Source organism: Cucumis sativus, chromosome 6 (genome assembly GCF_000004075.3).
Source record: "Cucumis sativus cultivar 9930 chromosome 6, Cucumber_9930_V3, whole genome shotgun sequence".
In the NCBI taxonomy this organism is placed as follows: domain Eukaryota; kingdom Viridiplantae; phylum Streptophyta; class Magnoliopsida; order Cucurbitales; family Cucurbitaceae; genus Cucumis; species Cucumis sativus.
Window position 1 is genome coordinate 8,454,780 of NC_026660.2, and position 14,971 is coordinate 8,469,750.

Consider the following 14,971-nt stretch of genomic DNA (forward strand, 5'->3'; position numbering starts at 1 on the left):
CTATAAATGATTATGATAAACCATTTTATAGTATGAACATGAGCTACAAGATGTTCAACACTTATTCCAATAGACATACAATAATTGTCAAAACTCTGATATGTAAATTCACTAGCATTATCAAGTTGAAAATTCTTAATTGTATGATCAGAAAATTGTGCTCTTAACTTAATTGTTTGTGCAAATAATTTTATGCAAGATTTTGACTTGATAATAAGCACACTTGTGACCATTTGTTGGATGCGTCTATTAATACCATGAAATACTTAAATGGACTACTTGGTGGGGTAATAGGTCCTTATATCACTACGAGTTTGTTCTAAAAATACAGGTGATTCAATTATCACTGGTGATGGTCTAGTTATTAATTTTTCTTGAGAGCAAACATCACATAATAATTTATTAGATCGAAGAATCTTATGATTCTTTAATGGATGTCCATGTGAATTTTCATTAATTTTTCACATCATTATAGATCTTGGATGTCATGGCCTGCACGATTGTCGCATCTTGCCTAGACAATCAACGAATCCTCCCTTCGAGATGACGCACCAAACGTCTAGAGAGCAGAACAACTCTGAAACTTAAGTTTTGAACGCGAAAGATAATTTTAAAGAAAATTAGAACATTTCATTAATAACGGCTATACTAGTACATTTGATCTTGGGTACCCAAGTCCCCTAAAAAAACATAATACAGACTTACTAGACTATGCTTGCCTAACTCCTAGATATTATGCGAAAAGACAGTGGCCACTACAAAAATGATGTGAGTATAAGGCACAAAAGGTGATCACGACTGCAAGTTCAACACTTGATGTTCTTTGCTACTTGAGGGAGATAAAACAAAAGTTTGAAAGGTTAGACGAAAACACCTAGTGTGTGCGTTCTTTCAGCAATTGCTACTAAACAAGTCAATTTGTTAAGCAACCTTATAATCAATTATAAAAAAATCAGTATTTCAAATAGTAACTCATAGTTTCATAGTGTATCATAATGTATTCTTTACATTATTGGAATTGGAAAAGGGCACAATAATCCTCCAAGTTTTTGGCGTTGCAGTTTGACTTGTTGACAAATAATCAAACATTTAGCCACAAATTCAACTATTTCTCATCGCATACTTGGCAATAATAGGCATTCAGAGTTCTATACATCTTAGTACTTCCAGGATGCATTCCATAAGAGAAATATGAGCTTCTTCTAAGATAATTTCCTTCATTGCCTTCTTATAGGGAACACATAATCTCTTTTCCTTTCGTAACGTGCCATTACCTCTGAACGTGTAATCTGATCATCTTTCAACCCTTACTTCTTATGCCAACTTTCTCAACACAGGATCTTTAGGTTTCTATTAAAAAATATCTTCTTCCATTTTGGGTTTAACTTAAAATCAAGCTATTAAATTCTCAACTGATCATGCGTTCAAGATGGCCTTACAATTTCTCAATTCTTTAGCAAGACTAGCTTCCCTTAGTTGAGCTTTTTTTTTTTTCCCCTTAATGTATCAACTACTAAATTGACTATTTCAGGATGGTATGTGATAGTGTAATCATAATCCTTAATGGTGCAATCATAATCATTAATGAGCTTCATCCAATGTCTCTACTTTAAATTTGGTTCTTTCTGATCAAATATGCACTTCAAGCTTTGGTGATCAATGAAAATGTTACACTTCTCTCCAAATAGATAGTGCCTTCAAATCTTTGCAACACATGGACAATGGCTACCAATTCTAAATCGTGCGTAAGGTAATTGAGTTCATGCAATTTCAATTGTCTAGATGCGTAGGCTATTTCTTTCCCTCATTGCATCAGGACACATCTAGGCTAATGAATTATTTGTGATTTATGGAATGAGGCGTTAAAGCTTGTTTTATGAAAATGACTTTTCAGATTGTATGCCTAAAAGGTTTTCAAAATGCATCACTCACTAAGTATTTGACTTATGATTTAAGTTTTCCTACTTAAGAATAAAATAACATTGTAGAAGAGGAAAGATTGGCAAGAGAAAACCTGAGCTTTTTATATATATCATTCCATGATTGGCAAGAGAACGAATCCATACCATTTTAGTAGTCACAAGAGTAAGACAATGATACTCTGCTTCTGTTCTTGAACGAGAGATTATAGATTGTTTCTTGGAGCCCCACGAGATTAAGTTACCACCAAGATAGACACAAAAGCCAGAAGTGGATTTTCTGTCATCAGGGTCTGAAGCCGAGTCATCTGCAAAGCCATATAGATTAAGATTACTTGACTTTTGGAGCCATAAGCCATGAGATAAGACTCTCTTTAGGTAACAGAGAATACATTTCACCATTTGCCATTGTAAAATAGTTAGAGAGTGCATAAACTGACAAGCTTTGTTAACACTAAAAAAGAGATTTTAAGATGAGTAAGAGTGGCATATTGTAAGGCACCCACAACGCTTCTACACAAGTAAGGATCATCAAAAAGTTTTTCCTCACAGGCAGATAGTAATTGGCCACTAATCATAGGAGTAGCAATAGGCTTGGCTTCAACCATCTTGGTTCGATGTAGCAAATCTAAAATGTATTTAGATTGAGAAAGAAACATGTCTCCTTTTTTTTTGGATAAGAGACTTCGATATCTAGAAAGTAGTTGAGCTTGCCAAGACCTTTTAAAGCAAAAGTAGAGTTTAAAGATTTAATTAACTCATCCAAAGCAATAGATGAACTACCCATAACAATGATGTCATCAATATATATCAAGATATAACAACAGACGATAGAAGTAGTTTTCACAAGTAAAGATGTGTCAACTTGAGAAGTTTGAAAACCAAGAGAATGCAAATAAGAATTTAACATTTCATACCATGCACGAGGAGCCTATTTTAGGCTATATAAGGCTTCATGAGGTGACATATCATTGGTGGAGCGGTAGAGACATGAAATCCAGATGGTTGTTCCATAAAAACAGATTCATGTATGTAACAATGAAGAAAAACATTATTTACATCAAGCTAACTAATGGACCAACCTTTCATGAGAGAAAGAGTCAAGAGAACCCGAATGGTAATGGTTTGACAATCGAACTGGAGGTCTCCATATAGTTAATATTGGGTGTTTGATAGAAACCTTTGGCCACTAAGCGGGCCTTGTAATGAGTAACCCAACCACCAGAGTTTCTTTTGATTTTGAAAACTCATTTGCACCCAATGATTTTTTTGTCAACTGACCTAGGGACTAAGTTCCAAGTGTTGTTGTTCATCAAGGCAGTATATTAATCTTCCATGGCTTTCTTCCAATGAGGGTGTTTATGAGCCTCTTTAACATCACATGGTTCATGTTGTGTGTAATCAACTGAATACGCCTTAGGTTTAAAAATGTCACATTTACTTCGAGTCATCATAGAATGAGTATTGATAACATGGGGAGCATCAACATGGGAAGGAGCCAATAAGGATAAAGTTTTGTAATTCCTTGGAAGGAGGATCATCATGGTCCTGCAAAACTGCATTAGAACCTAAATCTAAAGGGCACACATTAATAGAATTTGGATTCTCAAAATTATTAAGAATTGGAGCAGAGTTGTGCAAAACTTTATTATGGTCCTTAGGGGTGGGTGCAATGATGGAAGAAAAAGGTGGAAGGGAGATAGTAGTAGGAGTGAGGGAGGATGATAAGTGTGGGTTTATAGCAGCATAGGGAAAATATTATTCATAAAATAAAACATGACGAGAAATGCAGAGAAGACCATTAGGCAATAAGCATTTGTAACCCTATGGGAGTTACTATAGCCAATAAATGTGCATGAGTTGGATCTAAAAGATAGCTTGTGAGAATTTAAAGGACGTAAATTAGGAAAATACTTGCAGCCAAAAACACTAATGAAGAATAATTGGGTTTGAGGCCAAACAACTTTTCCAAAGGGCTGACATGATTAGGAACTGGAGTAGGAAGACTGTTTATCAGGTAGACAGCGGTGGAAAAAACTTCATCCCAAAAGGTAAGAGGTAAAAAAAGATTGAGACAGTAGAGTGAGACCCATGTCAACTATGTTTCTATGCTTTCTTTCAATTAAGTCATTTTGTTGTGAAGTATGAGGACACGTTAAACGATGTTCAATGTCATCTTGTGATAAGAGAGGTAAAGAGGTTTAAACTCACTACCACCATCAGTTTATAGTCGTACAAGATGAGTTTCCAACAAACTTTCAACCAGACTTTTAAATTTAAGAAAAGCCGAAAAAGGCCTTAGATTTGGATTGGAGATCAAAGAAAATCCATAGATAATGACTATTGACATCCATAAAACCAATATAGTATCAAAAACTATTCCGAGACAAATTATGAGTCATACCCCACAAATCACAAACAATGAATTGAAGAGGTTGAGTATATCGAGTATGTGAAGGAATGAAATCATGAAAAGTAGGCTATGGCAGTGCCTAAGTTTGTGTATAAGAAGGTATATCCTTCACAAGAAGAAGAAAGTAATGGCCCATAAATATTCTTTAAACATAACAGATTCTTCTTAACATAGATATGACAAAAGAAAAAAGAAGACCAAATGGAACTTCAAAAGAAGAAAACAAAGTTAAATTACATACCAAATAAAAAAAAAAAAACAGAAAAGGAAGCAAGGAAAACAACACAATAAAATACAAAAAGGAAGTGCTATATATAGAGGGTTAGAGGGTGAATAAAGTATGCCTTTATTCACTCATACCAAAAAAAAAAAAGAAAGGGAATCTCTGCAAATTACAAAACTGTACAGAAAAGGGGAGCACATAGTTAAAACCTACCACATTAAGACAAAGATAAGCTATGAGTAGACAAATGGATAACAAAAAAAAAAAAAAGAAATGAACATAGACAGTGCAGTTTAATGGATGGATGGATGAGATTTGCTTAGAAATAAAGAGAAAGAAACAGAATATACAGTTGCTTGCAAATAAAGAGAAAAGACTTCTCAGCAAAGCAAATTCAGAAGGCATCTTAATTGTAAGTAAGTAGGAACTGTGAACATAGTTAGTCAAATGCCAAATTAAATAAATATGTCAACATATTTATGAGGGATCCAATTCAAAAAATGGTCGAAAATGTGTTCAAATTGCTAGGCACAGTAGCAACAAGAAAGTGAAACCAACAAAACAAATTAGAAACATGGCAAACAAGGACATATGTTGAAACAAGGATGAGCAAAATTTAAACAATATGGCAGGAAATTAAACTAAGAAACAAAACTGCTTAGAAATAATTTTTCACCGAAGTACACTAACAAAAACAAGTATAATTCAAACGAACAAATGTAATAAAAAACATGAAACACAAAGAACACCATTACATAAGTTATGTGGACGTAAATTGAAGGAAGAAACAAAAGAAATTCAAATAATTTTTTTACCGAAGCACATAAACAGAAGTTATTTAAAAAAACTACAAAGGAACAAAAGTAATCAGAAACGTGGAAAGTAAACAACATCAGTGTAGTTTCAAATGGGGATGACAGAATATGAAAAACAATAGAAGTAAAAAACAAAAACGATTACAAATAATTATTCACGGAACAGAAATAATCACAAAAAATTATTTAGACAGTGCATAATCTAATCCTCGTCATTGGCGAAGACAGAAACTCGAAATCCAACCACTTACCTCCAACCCTACCTTGCTCGAACATCCCAAATGCAGTGGGTGATAGTATCCGTAGTGTAGAATGTGTTCAAATCAGAGGAAAAAAAATACTCGATCGGCAAATGGAAGTCCAAGCGGCAAGGTCATGTGGAAGGGAAAAACCGAGGCAAAATGTAAAACACAACCGTTCAACGAAACCGACAGAAGACCCATTTGTTTCGGAGGCAACACTGTGAGTGAAGCCTTCAACGAAAATTGGGAGGGCGAAGAGTGGGAGAGAGAAAATTAGAGGAAGATAGGTTTTTTACCAAGAAGAAAACGACGACCAAAGAACAACCGAAATACGTTGAAGGTGAGTTGAGGAAAAAAGGAAAAAGTTTTTTCAAAAATTAAATTGAAATCAATGTCGTTACAAGGATTGAAGAGAGTGGATGATTTCGATGGGAAGGATTAAACGACTTTAAGATGAAGTGGTGTTCAGAGATTGAAGACTAGTTGCGAGGGATGAAGACGAATTGAGAGGAAGTAAACCGAGAAGAATTGCGAATGGAAGACGAAGGAGTAAAGTGTGAAGACGAGTAATGGAAACCTACACGGGCCCCAAACGTTGGTTTGGGTTATTATAACCCAAGCCCACAGTGATAAACCGGGGCCCAAACGGACCCTAAAGGATTTTTGGAAAGACGTTGATAAACAATTACGAGTTTGCCACTAAAAAGTTCTTCAAAAGAATAAATTGTGAAACCTAAGATTCGAAGCCGGGACATTGAGAACGTGCGACGCACTATGGAGCGACATACGGCGTGTGGCAAGTGGCAGAAGGGTGTAACGCTCGCGAGGATGAAAGTTTTTTGAAGTATTTCTGATTTAATTTGTGTTGCATGAGGTGCGAACCCCTAACGTGGGGGACGCGCGCTGATGTTTGTCAAGGTCTTCTTCTGCTTATTTACCAAAATGCACTTGGTCTTTTATTGGACTATTCTCTTTGTTTGAACTCCGTTTTAAGTGCTTTTGGTTGCATTGAGTTCGTAACGAAGTCTTTTTTCATATTTCGTACAAAAATATCAAAATAATGAATATATGTGTACTATAAATTGAGAGTAAGGTACAAATATATAGGTCAATAATAGATCCAACACATATTAACAATTAAAATAAAATTTTGCTATTTATCCGAAGTAAGCCTTCAAATTTGATAATTTTTTAGTCATCCCTATTTTGTATAAGTTTTTGAAATATTGTTATTTGTTTTTATTATTTTAATGTTTTTTTAAACTAACTTGTAGACTACATCTTATCTGCTTAACATTATTTGTAGATTAATTACATTCTTTATGTTACATCCTCTAACAATTAATATATTCTAAAATCTTGTTACATAACTCAAAGACAATAATGAAATTGTAACGAACAAGTTTTTGTTAACAATAAATAGAAAAATAACAAATTTTTGAAACAAAAATGAAAATTGAATATATACCTCAACAACATCATAATGGAGATGTTGAAAAGATTCAATTCATCTACCCATTATAAAAAAAACTTGTTTATTATAATTCTATTATTATCTTTCAGTTATATAACAAGTTTTATAATATATTGTTAGAGGATGTAACATAAAGAATGTAACTAATATACAAATAAGATATACTTGATAATGATGTAATTGATTGTTAAACTACTGATCAATTTGTCCATCATTTGTCCATTTATACTATTGATAAATTTGATACACTTGACTAATATATTGTATATACAATTTTTTAAATATATTATTAATACACTTGATTAATATATTGTTGATAAACTTGAGAATGATGCAATTGGTTAGGTTTGACATACTTTATAATAGTACAAAGAAAACATTCGGTTGAACTTCTTCGCAGTAATAGACCCCCTCCCCCATTCACCAACCCTCACCCCTCTACACCATTTGTGTAGTCCACCATTTCACCTCCTTGTCACTTACCTCCATCGACTATGCACATTTAGTTGCAAATCGATGCTTTTCTCGTTGTCCATCTTCTTCTTTCTTTTTCTTTTTTTCCCTCTATCAGTTGATTGTACGTCAAACGTCGAATAGGAAAATACTTGTAATTCCAGATTTAGTGTTTTTCTCATATTTACAAAATATCAAACATGAGTGATACACATATAAAATAGCGTATTCAAATTGCTATCCATGTAATTTTTCATTTTAAAATTAAGAGTTTATGTTTTACAAATTTGATAAAACAACATTTATCAAACGAACTTTTACCTTTGGGGTTTTTTAAAAATAAAAAAACAGACAAAATATTTAGGTACAGAACAATTTTGAAAACGAAGAGAAAAAAAACATACATGCCCATAATAAAAAATACAAAAAATATCATAGTCAACACACGATTAATTGACCACAAGCGCACATAATATATAATACACGATCTTGTATCAAGATCTTTTAGATTTGGCTACACTATCATTTACATTTGCTACCTCCCAATGATTTTTTAAGATTCTTTGTTACACAATTGTTTAGATTTTGTTACACGATCGTTTAGATTTAGCTACAGGATCGTTTAGATTTGACCTTCCAAATCTAAACTATATGTACCAATATCCAATGATTTTTTTTCAAGATTCTTTGGTACGCAAATTGTTTAGATTTGACTATCCAATATCCTAACGATTTTTTTTCAAGATTGTTTGGTAGATGATTGCTTAGATTTGGCTACCCAAATTGAAATATCTAATTCAACTATTTTTTTTCAATATGTTTTATATTTGTTAGATTTGGTTGTAGCCAATTCTAAACATACCAATATCCCACCAATTTTGTTTAAGATTGTGTGCCAAGAGCTTTTATATTTGGTATACGATATGGTATCAAATAACATTCTGAAAAATACAATACAAAATTTATGATTAATTTAAAACAAAAATCATGATTTCAAAAAGGATTATAAAAGAAAAATTACAGAAGAAGAAGACAAGAAGATAAGAAAGACGATTGAAAATGAAAAGAAAAATTGCAAAAGAATTTAAGAAATATGGAAAAGAAAGACAAACATGGGATATTTAAAAAATAAATGATCAATTTCATGAATTTTTTTATTTCGATGGATATTAAACCTTTACTTTTCTTATTAATTATTTTTATTATAATTGAAAAAATACTTACTATAATGATGGCTTCTTCTAATATTTTATTAAACTAAGGAAATAGTAAATAAAGTGCTAAAAATGTGTTTAAAACTTCAATAGGCCTCCAAACAAAAGCAACTTAGTATTGATTTATGGATCACCGTTTAAAAAGAATTGGGTGTCCTCCCTAGGATGCACCTTTGTTGATGTATCCACGAACACGCAAACAGAATGATCTATAGTTATTTCAATCAATTTCATTCAAGATTAATTCACGAGAACACTAATAAAATTTAGAACAAAAAAAAAATTCTAATCAAGAAAGAAAAGTAGATTAAGACCATGAATAAAAACTTTACTATGATGGATGAAGTTCTAATAAAGAGTTTAGTTGATTCATCAACAAAAGTTTAAAATCTTAATTGATTCAGTATTAATTTAAAATTTCAAAGGACAGAATCGCAACTCTTGGAATTATAGTTTTTAATTGATGGTGTGACTCTGGAGTTCTTGACCTTTCAAAGACAATTATATATAGGACAGATGGACCCGGTCTGTGTTGAAATTTGGAACATTTGTTGAACTCCAACTCCAAATACGATATTTGAGAGTCACAATAATGAAACTAAATGAACTGAGGATATAAAATTCATATTCATATACCAAATAGAATTGAATACATTTAAAAGAAAACAAAAGTATTTACCGCTGTATCAAGAATTTACGGTAGGGTATAAAAGACAGAAAATCAACAGCTTCACGTGACACGATGTGGGCTTCCCCTCCAAAACAGTCCAACCAACTACGGCCATATTTTTACTAAGAACAGGCAAACAAAGGGCGTTAGCAGTAAGCGCAAAAATGAAAAAATAAAAATTGAGGAGGGTTGTGAATGTGAAATTGAATGTGCGTCATCAAATTGGAGAGAATCAACAGCCAGTGGCATGTTCTCTTGATCTGGGCTGCACATGGAATTGTGAGGCGGATGGGCACTGTACATAATTGCCCTCAAAACCGCCGAAACCGTCGGAATGTACGCCGTTTTGTTACGAGCAAGCAACCATGTCAGCCCCATCAATTGGCAGTCTCTGTTGAACATTTTTCTTGCTCTTGCCGTCGTGCTCCTATCTCCAGCCCCCTTTACCTAATTCCCAATACAATTCATAATTCTTAACCAATAACCCAATTTTCAGTAACCCACTGTACAAAAGTTTGGATTAGTCTTTTTTCTTCTTTTCTTTTTGTACCTTTTGAAGTGCGCCAAGGCATTTAGTGCAACCAGAGTAAGAGGCATTACGACAATTCGTCTCCAAATCACGAACCGCCGCTGTCGGGGATGCATTTTGGAAGCCGGAGAGATTGAATGCGGCAGGGCAAGACAAGGAACTTATCTGATGGAGTCGAATTCCACAGAAGCACAAAACGGCGTCACAGCTGGAATTCGGCTGGGGAATTCTGATGTTGCGCCTCACCAATGAGCTCTGAAGTGATTCTACGCATTTCTGGGAATCGTCTGGCATCAATGGCAGATCTATTTCGGCTGATGGAGCTGGAGCCGACACTTCCAACGCCGACCTAGCGTGAGCCGCGAAGAGCCATGCGGCTAGCACTGGACAGCACCGGCTCCGGTCTAGGTTCCCATTGCAGGCTTGACTCACTCCCCCGAATAGCTCGTCCGATAAGTCCAACCGGCAGGCTTGATTTTCGGTTTCCACTGGGAAGGCCGGAACCGAGTATTGCCCTCGTACGGACACAGCAACGGAAATCGGGAACAGAGTCGTTGAAATAACAAGTGTTGCAATTGCAAGTATGGAGATCATATTTTAAACTTCCTTTGTTCGGTTTTGATTTTGAAGTATAGGCTATTTGAGAAAACGAAGATTAAAGCTCATTTGACTAAAAAGGGCGATCGAATTTTATAAAATGGGAGGCATAGAAATGAAGACGAAGTTGGTATGGTTTGAAAGATGGTCACGGAGATAAAGAAAACAGGATACGACCACATGGGTTCTCAACATCTTCTAAAGTGAGAATAGAAAGAGAAACAAAGGGTTATAAATTGCCGCGGCCATTTCTGGACAAGTTTTATAATACATTTATTTTACCTAATTGGAATTGGAATTGATTTATTGGCATTTCTCTTTGGTATTCTAAAATGAAATCAAAATGGTATTCTAACCTAATGGATCGTAGAGAATGGAAAAGAAATAAAAAGCAAGAGATTCGTTTTGCTGGATTTGAGAGAGTGGTGTAAGAAAAAGAAATTTGGCAGTTTGTTTTGTGATGTCTTTTTTGGTATACATTGCAATGACCATTGGATAAATAAAGTTTATGTTTGTATAAGAAGTCATCAAATTGCCACTGGGTTTGGTGGAGGTCTTACTTTTTTGAACTTTTTGGAACTGTGGTGGAGTAAAAGTACCTAAACCAAACCCACCCATGGTTCATCTTCTTCTGTTGATGATGTTTAATTGGTGTATTAGGTAAGAAAGAAGAAATAGATGGTATGAGCATCTGATCCAGTTAGAGAAGTGACAAATATAAATTCCCAATTTGAAGTTGGAGATGAGAGAGAGAAATTGAGAATACTTGGAGGAGAGAAACAACAAACATTTACATTAGTGGAGTTACCTTAAAAGACAAACCTAAAACGTCAATCAAGTAGAAATAATTCCAACGAAAAGTTGCCTTTTAGAAAAGGTTTTGTCTCTTTCTGACCCCACATTCTCCGCAGGAAAGAAGGGCCCTTTCGTCTCTGTAAATTGCATTCCCACACGGAAAGAAACCTTTCTTTTCTTCTCCCCCTAACTACTCACCTTTGTCACCCATGCATTATTGTTCAAATTTCAATCATTTTTTTAGTCCAACATTTCAATGTGAACTGGATTTCCTTTCTTCTTCTTCTTTTTTAATGTAACAAATTTAAACTAAGTAGGTATACCAATTTCAACCTTTGATCTCATGTGTAACACTATGCAATTTATTGATGAGCTATGTTCATATAGCTAATATAAGGATTAGAATTAGAAATGTTGTACATGTTATATACTGAGTTGGAGAGAGTTTCTGGACCAACTAAAAAATTTGGATAGGTCAGGATGACTAATGCTTCAGATAAGCTCCAAAGTTCAAAATTTGAGTTCAGTTTCCTTGTTGGATTATTTATTTTTTCTTTTCACCAAATTTTCCTGTTTTTTTTATACAAATCGAAAAAAAAAAGTAGAAAAATGAATGGAAGAGACTACAGATGGGGCTATAAGCACTAAAGCACGAAGATTGAATTCAAAATTAAAAGTGGGTGGAGATAGGAATCAAAAATCCAGATTGAATTTGCTTAATATAAGCACAATGCACGAAGACTGAAGGACTGAGGTGAGACGAAGTAATGACCGAAGCACAAAAATGAAAAACTAAAAGAGTGAAAGGAATGAAACACATAGATTGATTTTGCCTTTTGGCCACTTTTAGTACTCGGTTTATAAAGTTATATATGAGAAGTTTGCATTAAAATTAGAGGTTTTTTAAAAAATATAACAAAACGTTAAAATATTTACGATATATAGAACAATTTTGAAAAAATAAATAAAAAGAACCTACAATGTGAAATATCAAAAATACCTCAGTCAACACGTGATTAATCGATCACACTTGCATGAGTAATCTTCTTTTAAATGATCGCGTACTATTGTCTAAACGGTAGTTTAGAACTTGATACACGATCGTGTGTAGTTCATTTTAAACGATAGAAAAAAAAACTTCAACTTTAAACCGTCGGATAATAAACTCTAAACGATGGCGAGAAAGTTTCAAACACCAACAATTGTAAAATATAAGCTTCTTCTAAACAATCGTGTAGTTTATTAAAAACGATGGGAAAAAGACTTCAAATTTAAACGATCATATAATAAACTCTAAACGATGGCGAAAAAGCTTCTGACATAAAAGATAACAAATAAAAAAAAAGATGAAGAAGTACACAACTTGTCCGGCAATATTCAAAACCAACAAAGGCATATATGAAATTTATGAAAAAAAAATAATCGGGCTCCATAGGCTTTTCTTATTTTGTTATACGGCGTAAATGTTTAGAGGTTTTATTGTTACATTTATGTAAATTTGTTGAAATTTATGTCTTAAAAATTGTAGTTTGTAGCTTAAAGTTAAATTCTATTAAATAAAGTGGTTATTAAAGACTTATTAGTGAAAATTGATTATTATAATCTTGAATCCAGTAAACTAAGGTTTCAAGACTATTTAATGTAGACTTAACTTTATGTAGTGAAACAAACATGGATAAAGTTTTAGTATATATATTGTCACGCCCTATCTCAAAGTCACTTCATGCAACCAAATGGAGGCATGCCGCCTAGACCCTCAACATAACCATAACACGTGATAAACGGTAAAGGCCTAGTTAGCGAAATAGCTTTTCGACCAATCCTTAAATATAAAGCTTTCTTAATACAAAATAGCGGAGTACTTAAACTTTTTGTTATCTTAGTTTATTGCTTACCTCACTTCTACATCTCAATCCGCTACTATAAAATTGGGTTTACTTGACGCTTAAAAACTGTAAGTATCGGTTTACTTGACGTTTGTGAATGCGTCAAGTAATCCAGTGTCAAGAATAAGGAAGTTGTACTTGACAGTTTTTAAGCATCAAGTATAATCATACTTGACAGGTAAAAAGCGTCAAGTATATGAGATTACTCGATGCTTTTTACGCGTCAAGTAATCCAGTGTCAAGAATAAGAGGGTTTTTGTTTGACAGTTTTTAAGCGTCAATAATTTATTTATTCTTGACACATTTTGCATGTCAAAACTTTTTTTTCAAATAAAAAATTGTACAACTTGAAATATTCATACTATAAGTACAGCCTTTGAGATTACACAAAGTTGCTAAACTACATAATTAATTAAACAATTGAATCAACCCAAACTTTCCATTAAAGAACTAATAACTTCAACAAATTGCATATACAATGAACCATACGTATAGTTGATCATTACATACTTAATTACAATAGTCCAAACTTCTAACAACATCCCAAATTTTACATCTATGTCTAAATATAAACAAAATATATTTGTAGCCCAAAGATGTACCATATCAACAAAATATACATGTCTAAGCTACAATATGAACCTTTTCTTGTTGTAAAATCGTTGTTTTTTTTCTCAAACAATTGAGCCCTTACATTTGTGGTTTTCTAACCTCTCCTTTAGCTTTTTTATTCCATGCCTTAAAGAAGATACTTCTACACCATAACTCCTAATTTTTTACCTGCAACATGTAGAAGACACATTTATTTTATAAGAATGATATTCTTTTCATCATTGAGATAGAAAGTGATATCCAAAAATATGTAGAACCTAGCCACAAATTTGAAACGGCTGAAGAAGGCCCAAATTAAACATCAAAAGAAAAACAATCTAAAGAAACATCCAAAGTAACAAGAAATAATACCAAAAAATATTCAGTCAGGGAAGCAAGAAAAGAACTATTCAGAACGTGGGTGAGATGACAATTAGTTATGTTTAACAACAAATATGATTTACTCAATACAAATCCAAAGGAGATGTTGCACAAATGATTTACTCGCATAAGGGAACGTAAACATCGTCATTTTATTAAAACTGTCAAGTAAAATGAAAACACGTCAAGAATAACAAAAAACTAGAAAAAAATGCATAATTTTTCAATTATTTTTCCAATACTTGATAGGTTAAAAGCGTCAAGTACAGTTTGATATTGTGCTTTTGTGGAATTCGACTCCATCAGAATATGTAAGTAATAAGAAAAACAGTTTTAATAAAATGAAAGGATAAATGCATTATATAGCCTTATAGAGGTTCTATCCTAATTAATGAAAATAGAAAAAGTCTTTAAGATATTGACTAATCTTTTTATCTTCCAACAACTAATTTCCAACCACATCTTTAGTACTAAGTTATTAATGGCAGTTACCTTAACTTGTTAAATTAAAACAAATAAAAATACAATAAAAATGTGATATTAAGTATGTCATGAGGTCTTCAAATTGTTGGCTTAAAAAAAGATTAATGTCTACTCCATAGTCCACCTCAATCGAGAAAACATTAACCTTTCAAATCTCCAAATGGTATTCGTCTCTTGTATTAGTATGTGGCATGTGAAATTCTCGGTGAACCGACCCTATCCATTCTTGTACATGAATGGTTGTTGAATCTTTGATGCTTTAGATCTTGTAGTTGGTCCTTCCGGA

The 14,971-nt window shown here is 33.2% G+C and overlaps 1 protein-coding gene and 1 long non-coding RNA gene across 2 annotated transcripts; both read right to left on the reverse strand.

Moving 5' to 3' along the window:
• Positions 1-605: 605 nt before the first annotated feature.
• LOC116404606 lies at positions 606-6,202 on the reverse strand. The gene is made up of 2 exons (XR_004217553.1): positions 2,837-6,202; positions 606-2,227 (listed from the first exon to the last, which is right to left on the reverse strand). It is a non-coding gene; the product is annotated as an uncharacterized LOC116404606 (long non-coding RNA).
• A 3,083-nt stretch (positions 6,203-9,285) lies between these two features.
• LOC101210352 (uncharacterized GPI-anchored protein At4g28100) lies at positions 9,286-11,092 on the reverse strand. The gene is made up of 2 exons (XM_004139916.3): positions 9,974-11,092; positions 9,286-9,870 (listed from the first exon to the last, which is right to left on the reverse strand). Exons 1-2 carry the CDS (start codon positions 10,544-10,546, stop codon positions 9,529-9,531), a joined length of 915 nt encoding a protein of 304 aa, XP_004139964.1. The 5' UTR covers positions 10,547-11,092; the 3' UTR covers positions 9,286-9,528.
• Positions 11,093-14,971: the final 3,879 nt, after the last annotated feature.